We start from the raw sequence: 19,161 nt of genomic DNA, 5'->3' as shown, positions 1-19,161 counted from the left end.
TCTCTCTCTCTTTCCTGAAGTACAAAGAGGTAAAACTTCCACATAAACTATGTTGTTTAACAATTTTATAGTTTTTTCTCCCACAAGGGACTGATGTACTGTGGATCTTCCCAACTGTAAGGGAAACTCTTTGGTAACTTGTCTAAACTAATCATCTTCCTAAACAGAGATGATGTCTGGGTTCTTGACTTGAAGAAAGTCATAGCCATCTAATTCTATTCAACCAAAGGTCAACTTCCTTTGTTGACGAAAACCTGGATAAAAACTAAGTAGCTCGTGCATTTAAGCTTGCAAATGTTAGCTAAAAACCCATTTTAGCCCATTGTTGATCTCCCCAAGTAAGTAAGGGTTTTAATATGCCACTGAAATGTGTTTGAATAATCTCTACTTTGCTTGGGTGAAGCTCCTAAATATCAGGCCTTATTTTCATTCTGAGCATTTCCTTATCTCCATCTCCAATTTATTGTTCATTAATTCTCTTTATACTTACAAACTTTACTTTTACGTTGTGCTCTGCACTAATCTAAATTTCACTACTATTTAATATTTAGCTGTTTGATTTTCCATGGCAGTGTCACAGGGTGCCAAGGCCTACTTAATCTGCAGGTGAAATGAATTTAAATGGGTTCTGATATGATGCTCCCAATATACTAGATATAAAATTCCAGGGTCTTGGCTCCAAACAATAATGATGCAACAGTGCTTTAGTATCCAAATCAGGATGGTACACAATTTAGAGTAAGATGGGATTTCTATAAACTAATATTGTTGTACACTATACTTATTGCATCCATTGTGCACTCATAATTAACAAATTTTTTTATAAGTTCATATCAGAGCAACAGCTTGTCAAAGAAGGCAATAATAAAAGATAAAGCACTCTCCTTCCTAGCAAACCCAGCTCACCATCTAAAGGCTGAGAAAGAGCACTGGGAACCAACTGTAAACCAACTGTAAACCACCAAGCCCTGGCATGCATTTATCTCATCTTTGTTAACCTACATTTACCAAAAGCTGGTCAAGGCAATGTTATTTACTGAGTAAAATAACCATCACACTAACAGATTCAGCTGGAAGGCAGTGAGCTTTAGGAAGTCAAATAAGCTGGGGTCGTAATTACTGGGAACACCTTTCATCCAATTAAACTGCTGTAACAATAGAAAGGGCAACTTTACCAAGATAAGAATTCCAATAATGAAGCAGCTGTTTCATACAGTCCACGGCTAAGCAATAGCAGCAGCACCACCAATGAATAAACATCTAACATACATGATGCTGAGGTTACCTTCTGTGTCCCTGCAAGAAGATCGGAGGCTGGAGTAAACAATGCAATAACTGCGCTGAGAAACCCCTGATCGATTTTCACAGCCATTTCCTGAATCAATACCATGAAGTACCTGAAAGTTAAATAAAATAAACAAAAACTTAGTTTTAAAGAGCATATGTTTTTCAAATTGTCTTTATTTCAGCAACAAAATAAAGGGCACATCACAAGGTACTCATTGTCCTGATTGTGCCAGTTTTTGTTTTAAAAGCGATCTCGATTCAAGATTTACTTTATTGTCATTTCTCTGAGTATTTACACACACAAAAAAAACGAAATACTGTTTCTCACCAGCTCATATCAGTGCAACAAAAAGAACAGTGATAAATATCTAAAATAGTCTATAAAAACATCTCTAAAACAAAAACTAAAAACATATCAACACCACATGTTCATATCTGTTAAAGTGTGTTTATATATTAATAAGTGCTTATTCAGTTCGAGATGAAGTTCAACATATCAGGTAACTAACTATGGGGCAAAAAGGAAGAATAGATGAAGGTTAATGCTGTTTCTGATCTGCTGAATGTTTCCAGCATTTTCTGGCTTTATTCCAAACAGCCTTGTCCAATTTCAAAAAGATGCCAGGAAGGGGAACAGATTTATGGCTCAGGAACAAAGGTCATTGAAAAGTTGGAGAAAATGGCATTCGGTTTTCCATTAATTATTTGGAGGAAATTTCCAGCTACCCAGTTGTTGATGTTGGGCAGCTTGACTAAAAAGACAATGAAGAGGTCCAGAAGTGTGATTGTGAGGTAGAGCTGGGTGTTGTCAGTATAGGTGAAAAATAACTCTGTTTGACGATGACGTCAATTAGAAAGGACTGAGGATAGATCCTGCTGACAACAGACATGGACATTGGAAGAGAACCCATTACTAGTGACTACCTGGTTATTACTGGGCGCCACCTGAACACTGGCATCAATACCAATAAAGGGCACAAGGAGGGATGGAGTATTTTGTCATAATCACACAGGAAGGGAAGAGAGCAACAGAGAAATTGGACCAGATCACCTTACTCTTAGTAACAAAGTAGTCCATAAGTTTCGTGCACTTCAGAAGCACAAATTAGTAATAAATCCAAGTAGTGGGGGGAAGGTTCTGGAGAAACTTCATTACTCAGCAGACAGTTAGTATATGGAATATGGAGTAGTTGATGGGAAAATCATAGATGTATTTAAGGTGAAGCTAAATAAGTATACAAAAATGGAATGGTGACAGGGCGAAATGAAGATAGGTGGGCAGTGGCTTGTGTGTATCATAAATATCAAAATGGGAATATTGGGTTTACAGACTTGCAGCAAACTTCAATTAGGCCCCATTTAAAGTTGAGGATACACCTATATGGCCAGCTCTTTTAAGTATCTGGCTACATTGTCCATAAACAGGACACTCTTAATCCCGATCCCCAGACTATATAACTTAAGAACAGTTAAATAATGTTTAAAAACTATACATTAGCATCAACAGATTGAGCAACTACCAATAAGAAAGATACTTTACTCACTTGAACTGTGTCACTTGACTGTGTTCATTAAATCTTGTGATGATACTTATGTCAATAAACGGTTTTGGTTCTGAAGAGAGCATAAAAAAATCATAAACATTTGCAATGATATCTGTAGATAAAACACACTTACTGGATATAATTAAGCTCACCTGAATCCAATGCAATGGACTTGGGAGGGAGAACGGGGTAGAATGCAATTGGAAATATTGCTCCAGCAAGCTGATTGTCAACCTGCAACAAAAAATGTTAAAATAGTCTGAAAGTAATAGACCCATTTATTCAATCATTTCAGAAATATATTGCGGGTTTTGGGTTAGTCCTGACCCAGTTGTCCTGACAAAGGGTCTTTAACCTAAATCATTTCTCTTTCAAAAGATGCTATCCAACCTGCTATGCTATCCAACATTTTCTGACTTCAGATTTCCAACATCTGCAGAGTTTTTGATTTTCACTTTTTGTCTAAGGTTTATTACTCATGGACACTATATCAATATCTTTCTTTTGAGGCCCAAAAGACCAAAAATGCCATTACAAACTACAACTGAAGCACAAATATCTCCAGTCTCGGAAGTGATTAAAAGACATTCATGCTGCATCTTTTATTAATCTCGAACAATTTAAAGCACTTTAAAACTGAATAAGTACTTTTATAAACCTTCCTGTTCTAATGTAGGAAATGTGGCTGCCCATCTAACAGCACTGTAATGACAAAAAGAGAATCTGGCTCAGTGATACAGATTGTAGGATAAGTATTGGGGATTTCATTGTGACCTGAACCCACAACTTCTGTCTCAGAGAGGAAATTTGTAAGGGATTATCCATCCTTCTGTTGGAGTCACTGGATAACGAGCAAGCAGCAGTAGATTGGAAACCGTATTATTAAACTATAATTCATGAAGAGCTTTGAAAGCCTTGGGCAACTACACATCTGTTGGTCTTGCCAGAGTCTTGTGTAAAATACCAAATCAAATAATCAGTAACAAACTTGATCTGAGCAAAATTCAAACCAACGTGACTTTAAACAAGGGCCAATCTGGTAATGAAATATTACACCTCCACCTTAATCACTGACATACTGATTGTCATAACTCCTTAAGCTGAAGGTGACAAACCAGTGACCAGCCTTGCTGCAGGATATCAGATGTAAGAGACATTCTAAACCCCAAAGACAAACCTTTACAAATCTATGCTGCCAACAATGCAAAAAGGACTTAAAGAAGCTTTGAACTGACAAACTGAAACTTTACCTGCAGCCAGTATAATTGGGCGCGTAAGCTCCTATGATGAGTGGACTGTTTATATTCAACATGAATTCCTGATATGAAGTTTCGCCTGATGCTCATTTGCTGAGGCAATCGTGTTTCCATCCTGTGAAAATTAGCCTAAAATAAAAAAGGGTAATCATGCATCAGAGCAGAAATGGCACCATAGTGCTAAACCAACTGTGGGTACGTCATCCTGTGCCCAAACCACTGCAATGCTTTGAATCATTTAAGAGTTGAAGTGTTGTTAGTCAAATGTAACTGCGTATATATGCCCTTATGGATGAAATCAAAAAGACAAGTATTTGAAAAGCAATTATTCTGCATGGCTACCAAGGAGGGAAGATTGCTGTTCCATGGATAATTTATACCATTACTTTTCTTCAAAATCTGCACTAACTTTGATCTCAGAATTCCCACAGATTGGGAGCAGAGAAAAGGATGAAAAGGAAGAAAATTCTTCCCATTATCCAACTGAGCGCATTTAGAAATGGTACATGTGCTTGTGGTGATTCCTTTAGCTTGGTTGATTTGTTTCCCAGTGTATATACTCACTGTACTCAGTAATGATCTACGGTGGAAGGGCAAATGATGGATCAGAAATTTTCATTAATTGTTTTTATTTAAAGAGGAAGTATAAAAGAAGCAATCTTCCAAATGTTGTTGAATGTCACTCATGAAGCGGGGATGGCTGAACCAGTAGACGGTTAAAGAGCAATGTTAGACGAAGGCTTTTTATTAAATAAAGGCTCATAAAGCAAGAGAAAGGGAAATCATTAAGCGATTTGCTGATTTTTGGAGTGACAAAGTCAAGAACTTCTACTGTTGTGAGCTGGCATATTCACTGGAACCAAGTCTCAGCGAGACATGAACTCTTATGTTACCTCCAAGTTACTGTCCAACTTTATCCAGTGCTCCCGGGTCTTTGTAGTCAGATGTTTTTGATAGGCCCCCTCCAAGAGATTGATGTGCTTTTGACTAAATGGCTTCCAGCGTTGCTTGCGTTTCATTTCCCAGACAACACCAGAACTAAAGTCAGATTGAAAGACTGATTAAAAATTAAAATAAATGTTGAACCATTTTGCTGAGCTGAGGGTCAAGAGAGGGATATAAAACTTTCAGAAATATCCCCTATTCCACACCCAACCCTACTTATCTATTTTTCAATGCTTGAATCCCATTTCTCTTCAAAAACAAAATATTTTCATAGAACTAATTACAGAAGCTGCTTCATTGGCTTGACATGCCAGTCATCAGCAAACATATTCTGCTTGACTTTTTTCCACTTTTCAGTTTCCTAACAATTTTACATTTGTATTCTGCATTATTTGAACATTTACTGCTACGAAGAATGTCATAAATTTATAGTTATCTCAACTTTCTCAAACGTTGCAACAACCTTCCAAACTTTGCTGCAAACTGTATTTAGGGCAGTATTGCCCCTGACTGTTCCAGGGAACCAGGTTCAGTTGGATGCTGTCTGCACAGGGTTTGCACATTCCATACGTTTCCTCTGGGTGCTCCATTTCACTCTCTCCGCCAAAAGGTTAATTGGTGACTGTAAATTATTGCTTAGTTGGTGGCAAAACGATTCAAAGGGGAAGTAGGTATGCATGGGTGAGAAAGAATAAGTTACAGAGGTACTGGCAATGAGAGGGGGGATGGAACTACTCCACTGTGAGAAAGCATGGACCCAATGGGTCAAATGGCCTCTTGTGTTGTTTGGATCTGATCAAGCCTGGCACTGAAACATGTTCTTACTTCTTTCCAGCATTGGAAATCCACATTTACACCGAACCAAGTTCTTGCTTTTAAAATGAGCTCTGCCCCAGCTTCTGATTCCTCACTTGTTCTAAAGATCTAAGTATTTATCAACCTCAACTCACCTTTCCTACAAATCATTAATACTTTTCCTTCTTTAACTGATCTGCTAAACATCTCAGAATAAATCACTACGATTTCTTTACACTTAAGAGTCATAGAGCACTACAGCACAGAAAGAGGCCCTTCAGCCCATCTAGTCCATGCCAGCCTGGTTTTCTGCCTAGTCCCAGCTACCTGCACAGGGACCATAGCCCTCCATACCTCTCTCATCCATGCACCTATCCAAACTTCTCTTAAATGTCACAACTGAACCTGCATCCACCACTTCCACTGGCAGCTCGTTCCACACTCGCACCACCCTCTGAATGAAGAAGTTCCCCCTCAGATTCCCTTTAAATATTTCACTTTTCACCCAAAACCTATGACCTCTAGTTCTAGTCTCACCCAACCTGAGGGGGAAAAGCCTGCATGCATTCACCCTATCTACACCCCTCATAATTTTGTATACTTCTGTAAGATCTCCCCTCATTCTCCGGCGCTCCAGGGGATAAAGTCCTAACCTATTCAACCTATCCCTGTAATTCAGGTCCTGAAGTCCTAGTAACATCTGTGTAAATTTTCCCTGCACTCTTTCAAGCTTATTGATATCTTTCCTGTAGGTAGGTGACCAGAACTGCACACAATACTCTTAAGTTTGGCCTCAGCAATGTCTTATACAACTTCAACATAACATCCCAGCTCCTGTACTCAGTGCCCTGATTTATAAAGGCCAATGTGTCAAAAGCTCTCTTTACGACCCTATTTACCTGTGATGCCACCTTGACATACCTACTGCCTATGTAAGTTCCTGGGTCTTTTTACAACTAAAGGAATTATTTTAGATACTTTCTGATTCTCAACCTCAAGTTTAACAATCTTAACAAAAGTCATCTTTAATTAAAATTTCAGCCCCCATTTCCTTTACAACCCAATTTGTTTCTTCACTTTTTTTATGATCATACACATGTACTAGTTAAATATAATCTGTTATTCCCTTTGCTGTTCCTGGATATTAAATACAGATACACATTTTGTTGCTTTTTAACTGAAAATTTGGAGCAAACTATATTTAATATATTACCTATATATACTGTATTCTTTGGTAATTCCTTGGTAATTATTTATCATTCCTTAAAGAGACAGACACCAACCCTTTCAGTTCTTGTGTGTACCCAACTATTGCTAGTGATTACAGTTGTAAGTTTTCTTTTGGCTTTTTCCATTCTTTTAAACCTATTTTTGCTCATCATAATCTATTTAATCTTTCTACATACCTAATATTTGTATGGTTTGAAAAATGTACATATTCTTAACAAGTCAGCTGCAACTACATACTGTCAGTTTCCCACCAGGTGTTTCTTGATTCAGCTGACACATATTTCAACTTGTGTTTCACCATCAGCTTTACAAAGATCCTTTCATTGAGATGTACAGTGACGGAGCTAGTAGAGCTGCTACCTCACAGCTCCAGTGACCCAGCTTCAAGCCTGATCTCAGGTGCTGCTTGTGTGGTGTTTGCACGTTCTCCCTGTGACATCACAGTGCTCCATTTTCTTCCCACATCCCAAACGCATGAAGGTTGGTAAGTTAATTGGTCACAGTAAATTGTCCTGAGTGGTGGGTGAGTGGTAGAATCTGGGGGGAGTTGACGGGAGTCTGGGGACAATAAAATGGCATTAGTGTAGGATTAGTGTACTTGGGTGGTTGACAGTTGGTGTGGACTCGGTGGGGTGTAGGACCTGTTTCCACGCCATATCTCTCTAACACTGCAACAGACACCTCTAAGAACTGCCTTTTCTGCATACATGATTAAACTATAATCATATAGTGTAACAATGCTGCTGAAAGGCTTTTCCTTTATAAACAGTTTGTATTTTGATTCCTTTCAAAAATAATGCATGCTATTATTTTGGAGGTGACAAGGAAGATTGATGAGGGTAGTGCGGTGGATGTGGTCTATATGGATTTTAGTAAGGCGTTTGATAAGGTACCTCATGGTAGGCTTCTTCAGAAGGTCAGGGGCCAAGGGATCCAGGGAAGCTTGGCTGTGTGGATTAGGAATTGGCTTGCCTTTAGAAAGCAGAGGGTTGTGGTGGAAGGAGTGCCCTCGGATTGGAGGACAGTGACCAGTGGTGTCCCGCGGGGATCGGTTCTGGGACCTCTACTTTTTGTGATATTTATAGATGACTTAGATGAGGGGGTGGAAGGCTGGGTTAGTAAGTTTGCGGACGACACTAAGATCGGCGGTGTTGTGGATAGTGTGGAGGGCTGTCGGAGCTTACAGAGGGATATTGATAGGATGCAGAGCTGGGCTGACAAGTGGCAGATGGAGTTCAATCCGGAGAAGTGTGAGGTGGTACACTTTGGAAGGACAAACTCCAGGGCAGAGTACAGGGTAAATGGCAAGGTACTTGGCAGTGTAGAGGAGCAGAGGGATCTGGGGGTTCATATTCACAGTTCACTGAAAGTTGCCTCACAGGTGGAAAGAGCAGTTAAGAAGGCCTATAGGATATTAGCTTTCATAAATCGTGGGATTGAGCTTAACAGCCGCGAAGTGATGATGCAGCTTTACAAAACTCTAGTTAGACCACACTTAGAGTACTCTGTTCAGTTTTGGTCGCCGCAATATAGGAAGGATGTGGAGGCATTGGAGAGGGTGCAGAGGAGATTTACCAGGATGCTGCCTGGATTAGAGTGTATGGAATATGAGGAGAGGCTTAAAGCTTTATTCACTGGAAAGGAGGAGGATGAGGGGAGACACGATAGAGGTATATAAAATATTAAGAGGAATAGATAGAGTAGACAGCCAGTGCCTCCTTCCCAGGGCACCAATGCTCAAGACGAGAGGGCATGGCTTTAAGGTTATGGGTGGGAGGTTCAGGGGAGATGTCAGGGGGAGGTTTTTCGCCCAGAGAGTGGTTGGTGCATGGAATGCACTACCTGGGGTGGTGGTGGAGGCAGATACATTGGACAGGTTCAAGAGTTTGTTGGATAGGCACATGGAGGAATGTGAGATAGAGGGATATGCGGGAGGAAAGGTTTAGATAGTGTGAGGGTGGTTTGATGGACGGCACAACATGGTGGGCTGAAGGGCCTGTTTTGTGCTGTATGGTTCTATGGTTCTATTAAAAGCAGTGCTTTAATTCCATGATTCCATAAAAATACAAGCTAGATCCCCATGACACTATGAGAAAGTTAAACCATACCTATTCAATCCAGACTGCACTGTTTCTGCTCAGCTCACTAAAACTTATAGAATCATAAAATCAAACACAAATAGTCACAATTCTCAACTCTTGACCTAATTTCCCCTTCAAACGTTTACGCTATTCCGTTTTGAAAGTTACTGCAGTAATCTATCAATTTGTGAAATTGCTTCATTGATCAAAATTTTGTAAATTGGGAAGACTGGGAAAATGCATGTGCAGTGTGTTCCTATGGACAGAGAAGTGTGCTAGTAATTATGGTGAAAAATAGGTTTAGAAATCAAAGATGTAGCTTTAAGAGTTATTGGCATTAGAGCAAAAAGATATAAACTGAATGTTCATAAACTGAGGAATTACTAAATTCAGACTGCAACAGTTAACATTTTGAACATAGTATTATAAATCCTCAAAACTACAAATCAATAATATAACAGGTCCTACATCTCAATGGAGAGACGAGACTGCAGACGCTGGAACCTGGAGCAACAAACAATCTGCTGGAAGAACTCAGCAGGTCGATGCTGCTCAACCCACTGAGTTCTTCCAGCAGATTGTTGCTCCTGCCTCTCAATGTCACGTGAAGGTGATTAAATGAACTTGCCATACCAAACTGTGCACCCGCTTACCAGCACAAGGGAATTGGAATTGATCTCCATCTTCTTAATACATTTTTGATGGAATGGTTTTAGAAAAAGCTTTTAATATACATTTCAAAAAATGTGACAAAACATTTGTGAATCACTGTAAATTAGAACTATAACTACTGGTAACTGTTCACTTAAAAAAACTGTCACGTGTTTAATTAAAATCTTAATATATTAAAGAAAGCATCAAACAAAGTAAAAAATCTTTTCTCTTCTAATTCATGTTGAATCCAAGAAAAATATTTGCAAATGATTACAATAGCAAACAGCAAATCTGTAAGGATTATTCCATGTGAAGCATTGTAATGGAGCCCTCTCTTATCCTCAAATCAGTGCCAAGTGTACACATTCTGAGGCTTTAGTGGGCAGAGTTTAGGGATGATTTTTATTTGCTAAAACTGGGGGAGTTAAAAAAGTAACTCAGCATTCAGCCTTGGGGAGCAGAACATGGCAGAAACTTGAATAAAAACATGAAACAAATTTAACATTGTTACTGATTTGTTTTGCCAAATACAGTAGCTCCTGTACCTTCAAATATATTTTAAAGCCTACCATTGTTACCATAACAATTGCAAGTTACAATTCTATTACTTTGGCTATTCTAGATACAAATTGTGCCATTAATTGCAGTTAGCCACATTTCTTCAAATCAGTAAGTGAATACTTAGATTGTGAGAATGACATTTTACAACCTCATGTATTTATGTAGTTCTGTACAATTGTGGTATGCTGCTCACAGCCACTTTGAACTTCTGCCTCAACTGCACAAATTGTGCAGCACATTTTCTCGACCTGGTGAAGCTGTTTAACTTTGAGTCTCCTGTGGAGAAAAAACTGCAAATCCTCAGACACAATCCTGATTCTTCATCACAGGGAGAGCACAATGTGGACCTCACATTTACCTACATGCTTCTGAAAGCATACAACTGAAGATCAGAAGCATTTGAAATTATTCCAAATGATCTGAAATTCTGTGCGCAGCAACCATTCTATATTTCATCACTGCAAATGCCATGAAGAATTAAGTGATCATTTTGCTGACAATCCATTACCATACAGAAAACAAGAACCACATCTGTATGTTCTCTCTCTCAGGTATAGTGAGGCTTTTGCTATGAGTCTTTCATAACACAAACTCAGAAATTAAAATTTCAATGTTTAAGATACAGAGTTGAAAAGGGCAGCAGCAGAGACTCAGTCTCAGTGTACACTGTTTTAGCAGAGGAATGCAAAAGGAGTAAACTATAGCTAAGGGAAAAATATAAATACCTATGAATAATGAAAAGGAAGGCAAAAAAAGTTGACAGCCATTAAAAAGCAGAGCCTGGGGTACGATACTAACATTCATCTTAAACACGTATTCTCAAACAATGCAGCAACATGCAGGTAACATATATACTCATGCAGGTGACCCCAAAAATTCCAAGGACAACCTATACCTGTATTGAATTCTATCCACCAAACTACTAAGCTCAATATTGTTTGAAATCCACTGTTACAATTTATATTGGCTTACTTCCCTCTTCTAAAACTCTTGCATTTACATTGAATCATCCCTATTGACCCTGGTTACTGAATCACTGTCAGGCCTATTGGGGTGCCTCAATACACTCCAGCAAGTTAGAAATGACTTTCTTCCTGCTTATAGTCCCAAAAATAAGTTTCTACACACAGGCATAGACAATATATCCAAAATAGGAAAGCATGCTTTAATTGTAGATCATTCATAGAGCATTCCAGCAAGGCCTCGCTTTTACCAAGAACATACTAATGCCCAGCCGGGTGGTATCTCTCCTTCACCCAGCCCATCCTTCCCCATTCTCTACAGGCCCAGACAAGGTGAAAGATTACAAGTGAAATAGGAAATGCATTTCTCTCAGATGACAGAAGTTTCTGCATGCAAATTACACTCTTCTGACTATTTGTAACTTTATTTCACCATCAGATATGATGTGAAATCCTTCTCATGTGCAACAAGCGATGCGAACCTTCTTGATGGCCAGATTCACTGACCTGCAGCTTAATGTGGACAATATATTCACATACTGTACTCTTATGAACAACATACAATTGTTGGAAGAGAAACAGTATTATCATATTTTTTCTGCATTACTACAGTACAATGAGAAGAATGACATGCACTTCAACAGGAGGATGCAACAGTCAGAGAAAGGATACAATTGCTAGTTCTCAAAACGTGAGTGTACTCACATAATTACTTCACACGTCCAGTCCCAGCTATCAGTTTTCCTGAGGCTCAGGAAACATGACTCCCCATTGTCAATTATGTAAAGTGGTCTCAATCAGAAACTGCCAGCTTTTTTTCAAATAAGTTCCTAACCTGCTTCATTGGGTCACAGCTTCCTGGGAGTAACTTAGGTGTCTGCCCTTGTCATCTCTATAAACTTGGAAATGGTCAGATGGGAGTTTAAAATTTTAACATCTAAACAAAACCCATCCATTTCTGTGTGCTAAAATTCAGCTCAAAGACAGCGATACAAATGTGGGAAGACAAAACAACAGGCAACATATTAGAATGTCAGGATTAATGTTGTATTGTGTGGGACAACTTTGCTTCCATTTCACCTCAAACTCTTAAATGTGGAAACAATGCAGAGTGGTGAAATCTGTAAGACACAAATTACGAGGACCAGAGAAACTGAATGGTGCAAAACTTAAATTACAGATAACAAATTATATGGGGTCCAAATATTTGTATATGAATTAGGCATGCCAACTACAGACTTAAGCATCACAGCATCCTCAAGGCCTGCAGCGGGTCAAGAAGGCAGCTCACTACCTCCTCCTGAAGGGCCATTAAATGCTGTCAGCCTGTGAAGCCCACATCCCTGGAATGAAAAAAAGGAAGATGAGCAAAATGTGTACTCCAATAAATAGTGTTGAAAGATAAAGGTGAAAGAGTCTTTAGAGTCCAGTTGATTTGATACGCAATTATCCAACACATTCAGGGTAGTAACCAAAGCCAATACAGAGCAACCAAAGTGCATAGAAACAGAAGAGTATTTTAAACCAAACTGAGAAACTAGAGCAACGGGACTTGGTTTCAGCATCAAAATGATAACTTTGGAGTGACTAAAGGAAACCTTTGGAAGAGATATCCAGACACATAATGCACGTCAAGACAGTTATGAAAGGAATGAAGAATATGGAGTCATTTTAGAAATAACTGGATTCTGCATTGGGTCTTTCTGGTTGGCCAGTCTCCCCTCCATGGACTCTGACTATACCTCTCGCTGCCTTGGTGAAGCAGCCAGCATAATCAAAGACCCCACCCACCTGGGTCATTCTCTCTTCTCTCCTCATCCATCAGGCAGAAGATACAGGAGCCTGAGGGCACATACCACCAGGCTCAAGAACAGCTTCGATCCCACTGTTATAAGAACCATAGAAAACAACAGCACAGAAAACAGGCCATTCGGCCCTTCTAGTCTGTGCCGAAACATTATTCTGCTAGTCCCATTTACCTGCCCCCAGCCCATACCCCTCCAGACCTCTCTCGTCCATGTAGCTATCCAATTTACTCTTAAAAGTTAGAGCGAGCCTGCATTTACCACATCAGATGGCAGCCCACTCCACACTCCCACCACTCTTTGAGTGAAGTTCCCTCTAATGTTCCCCCTAAACCTTTCCCCTTTCACCCCAAAGCCATGTCCTCTTGTACTTATCTCCCCTAATCTAGGTGGAAAGAGCCTACTTGCATTAACTCTGTCTATGCCCCTCATCATTTTGTAAACCTATCATATCTCCCCTCATTCTTCTCTGCTCCAAGGAATAAAGTCCTAACATGCTCAGTCTTTCCCTGTAACTCAGCTCCTGAAGACCCGGCAACATTCTTGTAAATCTCCTCTGCACTCTTTCAATCTTACTGACATCCTTCCCCTTCCTGTAGTTCGGCGACCAGAACTGCACACAATATTCTAAATTTGGTCTCACCAATGACTTATACAACCTCACCAAAACATTCCAACTCCTATACTCAATACTTTGATTTATAAATGCCAGGATGCCAAAAGCCTTTTTTACAACCCTGTCTACCTGTGACTCTACCTTCAGGGAATTATGTATCTGAACTCCCAGATACCTTTGTTCCTCCGCAGTCCTCAGTGCCCTACCATTTACTGTGTATGTCCTCCCTTGATTTGTCCTTCCAAAATGCAACACCTCACACTTGTCTGCATTAAGTTCCATCTGCCATTTTCTGGACCATTTTTCCATCCGGTCCAGATCCCTCTGCAAGCTTTGAAAGCCTTCCTCGCTGTCCACTACACCTCCAATCTTAGTGTCATTCGCAAACTTACTAATCCAATTTACCACATTATCTTCTAGATCATTGATATATACAACAAACAACAATGGCCCCAACACAGATCCCTGAGGCACACCACTAGTCCCAGGCCTCCAATCTGAGAAACAACCATCCACAACCACTCTCTGTCTTCTCCCACTCAGCCAATTTCGAATCCAGTTTACAACCTTTCCATGGATACCCATTGACTGAACCTTCTGAACTAATCTCCCATGTGGGACCTTGTCAAAGACCTTACTAAAGTCCATGTAGACAACATCCACAACCTTATCTTCATCTACTTTCTTAGTGACCTCCTCAAAAAACTCCACAAGATTCGTTAAACATGAACTACCACGCACAAAGCCATGCTGACTATCCTTAATCAACCCTTGGCTGTCCAAATACTTATATGTCCTATCTCTCACAACACCTTCCAATAATTTACCCACTACTGATGTCAGGCTCACTGGCCTGTAATTACCTGGTTTACTCTTCGAGCCTTTCTTAAACAATGGAACAACATGAGCTATCCTCCAGTCCTCTGGCACCGCACCTGTGGCTAGGGACATTTTAAATATATCTGCCAGGGCCCCTGCAATTTCTACACTAGTCTCTCTCAAGGTCCGAGGAAGTATCTTGTCAGGGCCTGGGGATTTATCTATCTTTATTCACTGTAAAGCATCAAGTACCTCCTCCTTTTTAATCTCTATATGTTCCATGACACTAGTGCTTGTTTCCCTTCCTTCCACATCCACGATGCCAGTTTCCTGAGTAAATACCGATGCAAAAAAAACTGTTTAAGACCTCCCCCATCTCCTGAGGCTCCACGCATATACGACCACTCTGATCTTCTAGGGGACCAATTCTGTCTCTTACTATCCTTTTGCTCTTAATATACCTGTAGAAACCCATTGGGTTTACCTTCACATTATCTGCCAAAGCAGCCTCATGTCTTCTTTTTGCCTTCCTGATTTCCTTTTTTAGTATTTTCTTACATTTCCTATACTCTTCAAGTACCTCATCCGTTCCTAGTTGCCTATACCTGCTATACACCTCTCTCTTTTTCTTAACCAGCTCACCAATATCCCTTGAAAACCAAGGTTCCCTATGCTTGTTACCCTTGCCTGTAATCCTGACAGGAACATACAAACTCTGCACTCTCAAAATTTCATCTTTGAAGGCTTTCCATTTACTGAGCATATCCTTGCCAGAAAATAACTTATCCCAATCCACCCTACCTAGATCCTTTCTCATTTCCACAAAATTGGCCTTTCTCCAATTTAGAACCTCCACTCGAGGACCAGACCTATCCTTATCCATAATTATCTTGAAACTAATTGCATTATGGTCACTGGACCCAAAATGCTCACCTACACATACTTCTGTCACCTGACCTGCCTGGTTCCCTAATAGGAGATCAAGTATTGCATTCTCTCTCGTTGGTACCTCTATATATTGATTTAGAAAACTTTCCTGAACACATTTGACAAATTCCAAGCTATCCCACTCTTTCACAGTGTGGGAGTCCCAGTCAATATGTAGAAAGTTAAAATCCCCTACTATCACAACTTTCTGTTTCTTACATCAGTCTGCTATCTCCCTACAGATTTGTTCCTCCAATTCTGACTATTGGGTGGTCTATAATACAACCCTATTAGTGTGGCCACACCTTTCCTGTTCCTCAGCTCCACCCATATGGCCTCTGTAGACGAGCCCTCCAGGTTGTCCTGTCTATGCACAGCCGTGATCTGTTCCTTGACCAGTAATGCCACTCCTCCCCCTTTCATCCCTCCCCCTCTATCACTTCTGAAACAACGGAAGCCCGGAACATTAAGCTGCCAGTCCTGCCCCTCCTTCAACCATGTCTCACTAATAGCAATAACATTGTAATCCCATATGCCAATCCACGCCCTAAGCTCATCCGCCTTACCTACGATACTCCTTGCATTGAAATAGATGCACCTGAGAACATTACTATCATGTACAAACCTTTGATTTCTGTCCATACCTGCAGACCGCGCACGATCATTTTCCTCCTCACTTTCTTCTCTAACGCTCTGGTTCCCCTCCCCCTGCAAATCTAGTTTAAACCCACCGGAGCAGCACTAGCAAACCTACCCGCAAGTATGTTAGCCCCCTTCCAGTTCAGGTGTAAACTGTCCCTACGGAACAGATCCCACCTTCCCTGGAACAAAGCCCAATTATCCAGAAACCAACTCCTTAGCCACGTACTTAGCTGCATGATCCTCCTATTTCTAGCCTCACTAGCACGTGGCACTGGTAGCAATCCTGAGATTGCAACGTTGGAGGTCCTGTCCTTTAACTTTGCACCTAATTCCCTAAACTCTCTTTGCAGGACCTCCTCCTTCTTCCGATCCATGTCATTGGTCCCAACATGGACCATGACATCTAGCTGCTCACCCTCCCTCCTGAGAATATCAAGAACTCGATCTGAGATATCACGGACCCTGGCACCAGGGAGGCAACAGACCATCCGGGATTCTCGATCTCTCCCACAGAATATCCTATCTGTCCCCCTAACTATTGAATCCCCTATCACTACTGCTCTCCTCTTTACCCTCCCTCCTATCTGAGATGAGGGTCCCGCCTCGGTGCCAGAGACTTGACCACTACAACTATCCCTGGTAGGTCATCCCCACCAGCAGTATCCAGAACAGTATACCTATTGTTGATGGGAACGGCCACAGGGGTGCTCTGCTCCTTCTGTCTAATCCCCTTCCCTTTCCTAACAGTCACCCAGCTACCTGCTTCCTGACTTCTAGGTGTAACTATCTTCTTGAAACTCCTATCTATGTCTGCCTCCACCTCCCGAATGATCCGAAGTTCATCCAGCTCCAGCTCCAGTTCCCTAACACGGTTTGCCAGGAGCCGCAGCTGGATGCACCTTTTACAGGTGTAGTCATCAGGGACAAGCGTGCTGTCCCTGACTTCCCACATACTGTGTTCGGAGCACATAACTGCCCGAGCTGCTGCCTTCATTACCCAATCTGACTTTAATTAACTTAAAGGAACTTACCGGCCTTACCTCTCAGGGTGCTAGCTCTTCCTCAGCTTGCCGAAGCCTCTTGAGCCAAAGCCTCAAGGCTCCACTCCTACCCTGAGCCACTCACACACTGGCCGCTCCTCTTAGTTACCCCTCCTATTGAACGGTTCCCTTATACGATGAGATGGACTCTTGACCTCACAATCTACCTTGTTATGACCTTGCACCTTATTGTCTACCTGCACTGCACTTCCTCTGTAGCTGTGATACTTTACTCTGTACTGTTATTGTTTTTACCTGTACTACCTCAATGCAGTGTGTAATGGATTGATCTGTACGAACGATATGCAAGACAAGTTTTTCACTGTACCTTGGTACAAGTCACAATAATAAACCAATACTAATGAATCAAGGTGGACTGGGTAACCCCTCTGAGGTGACAACATTACCAAAAGGGCCAGTAATGCCAGCAAGTAAACATGCTGCATGATGGGGACTTTCAGGAATATTGAGAGACTGGGGAAATTTATTTGTAATTTTTAAAAACAGAATTGAGAGCTGGATTTGTTATGTTGCATGTTTCTGTACTTTCTTTTAATGACACAAACTACAATTTTTTTTTAGCTCCATTCTAGAGTCCTCTCCCATTAATTTTAAATTGAAAATCAAAAGAAGCTGCAGATGCTGGAAATCTGAAATAAAAACAGAAAATGGTGGACACTCAACAGGCAAGTCAGCATCCGTGGGAAAAGCAGAGATAATGTTTCAGGTTGTAGGGCTGTCATTAGGGTCTTCATCACCTGCCACATTAAACCACCCTAATGGAGGGTTTTCAACCTGAAACATTCACTGGCTTTCTTTCTATTGATGCTGCCCAACTCGCTGAGTCATGGAGAGACATGGCATGGAAACAGACCCTTCATCCCACAACGTTCATGCTAACCTTCAACCACCCATTTACACCAACCCTACCCTCATCCATTTTATTCTCCTCACATTTATATCAACACTCCCCATGTTCTACCACTCACCCACGTGCTAGGGGTACTGTACAATGGCCAAGTAACCTACCAACCTACGTATCCTTAAGATGTGGAAGGAAATTGGAACACACAGAGGAAAATCACATGGTCACAGGGAGAACGTGCAAACTCCCACAAAGACAGCCCTGGAACCATGTCACTGAGACAGCCACTTTCATAGCTGTACTGTCGTGTCATCAAGTGTTTCTAACATTTTCTGGTTTTATTCCCATTAATTTTAAACTGCTTAGTTTGCATTATGTGTTAATTCTTTTCTGGGTATACTTACTTTTACTTAAAATGCTGAATTCAAATTACTGGATGAGTCAAGTATTTTCAAGTCCTGACAACTGAGAGACATTAACCACATAAAATCATAGTTGCTGACCTTTTCTTTTAAACTTATGCAAGTCATTTGCATAAAGCAGTCTTGTACAAGAAAAACAAAGCTAACCTGGTAATTCCTATGTAAGCAATTTCCTGTTTGCTTTCGTTGTTAACAAGCGATAAGCCAAGGCTATGAAGAGAGACTGTAATTCCCTTTTCAAACTGTTTCAAGTCCTCAGCCTGCTGTGCTTTAGAAACAATGGCCACATCTTCAGTAAACAGCAACACGCGCTGTCGCCCATCGAGGAAGGACACCCAATGAACCTGATTATTCTGATTCCAAGGAAACTGTCCAAACTGGTCCTGTAAATGTAAACAATTCTATTAATGAGACAACCTTTACAGAGAACTTAAAGTTATGCTGATAAAAAAAACTGCATTTTCTGGAAATCTAAAATTAAAATAAAGTTGTGATGAAGGCCTTTAACTTGAACCGTTAACTCTTCCCACAGATGCTGCCTGACCTGCTGAGTATTTCAGCATTTCCTGTCTTTATTATACGTTATGGTGTTTGTCTCAGTACTTCATTTAGAAACAGGAAATTTTTTTGGAAGTAAATTCCTTCCTGTTTCATACCACACATGGAACATAGAACCGTACAGCACAGGGACAGGCCCTTTGGCCACGATG

At 40.7% G+C, this 19,161-nt stretch overlaps 1 protein-coding gene across 3 annotated transcripts in view; it reads right to left on the bottom strand.

Moving 5' to 3' along the window:
- vps13c (vacuolar protein sorting 13 homolog C) overlaps positions 1 to 19,161 on the bottom strand; it is a 283,389-nt gene that overhangs the window by 43,929 nt on the left and 220,299 nt on the right. For all 3 annotated transcript variants that reach the window (XM_052042364.1, XM_052042365.1, XM_052042363.1), the window contains 6 exons: positions 18,599 to 18,834; positions 4,981 to 5,125; positions 4,082 to 4,216; positions 2,984 to 3,065; positions 2,832 to 2,901; positions 1,286 to 1,397 (listed from right to left, as the gene is read on the bottom strand). In XM_052042364.1, the coding sequence (XP_051898324.1) occupies positions 1,286 to 1,397; positions 2,832 to 2,901; positions 2,984 to 3,065; positions 4,082 to 4,216; positions 4,981 to 5,125; positions 18,599 to 18,834 (780 nt within the window). The remainder of the gene's footprint in view (positions 1 to 1,285; positions 1,398 to 2,831; positions 2,902 to 2,983; positions 3,066 to 4,081; positions 4,217 to 4,980; positions 5,126 to 18,598; positions 18,835 to 19,161) is intronic.

Source organism: Pristis pectinata, chromosome 32 (assembly GCF_009764475.1).
Source record: "Pristis pectinata isolate sPriPec2 chromosome 32, sPriPec2.1.pri, whole genome shotgun sequence".
NCBI classification, from domain to species: domain Eukaryota; kingdom Metazoa; phylum Chordata; class Chondrichthyes; order Rhinopristiformes; family Pristidae; genus Pristis; species Pristis pectinata.
This window is presented reverse-complemented; position numbering and strand designations above follow the sequence as displayed.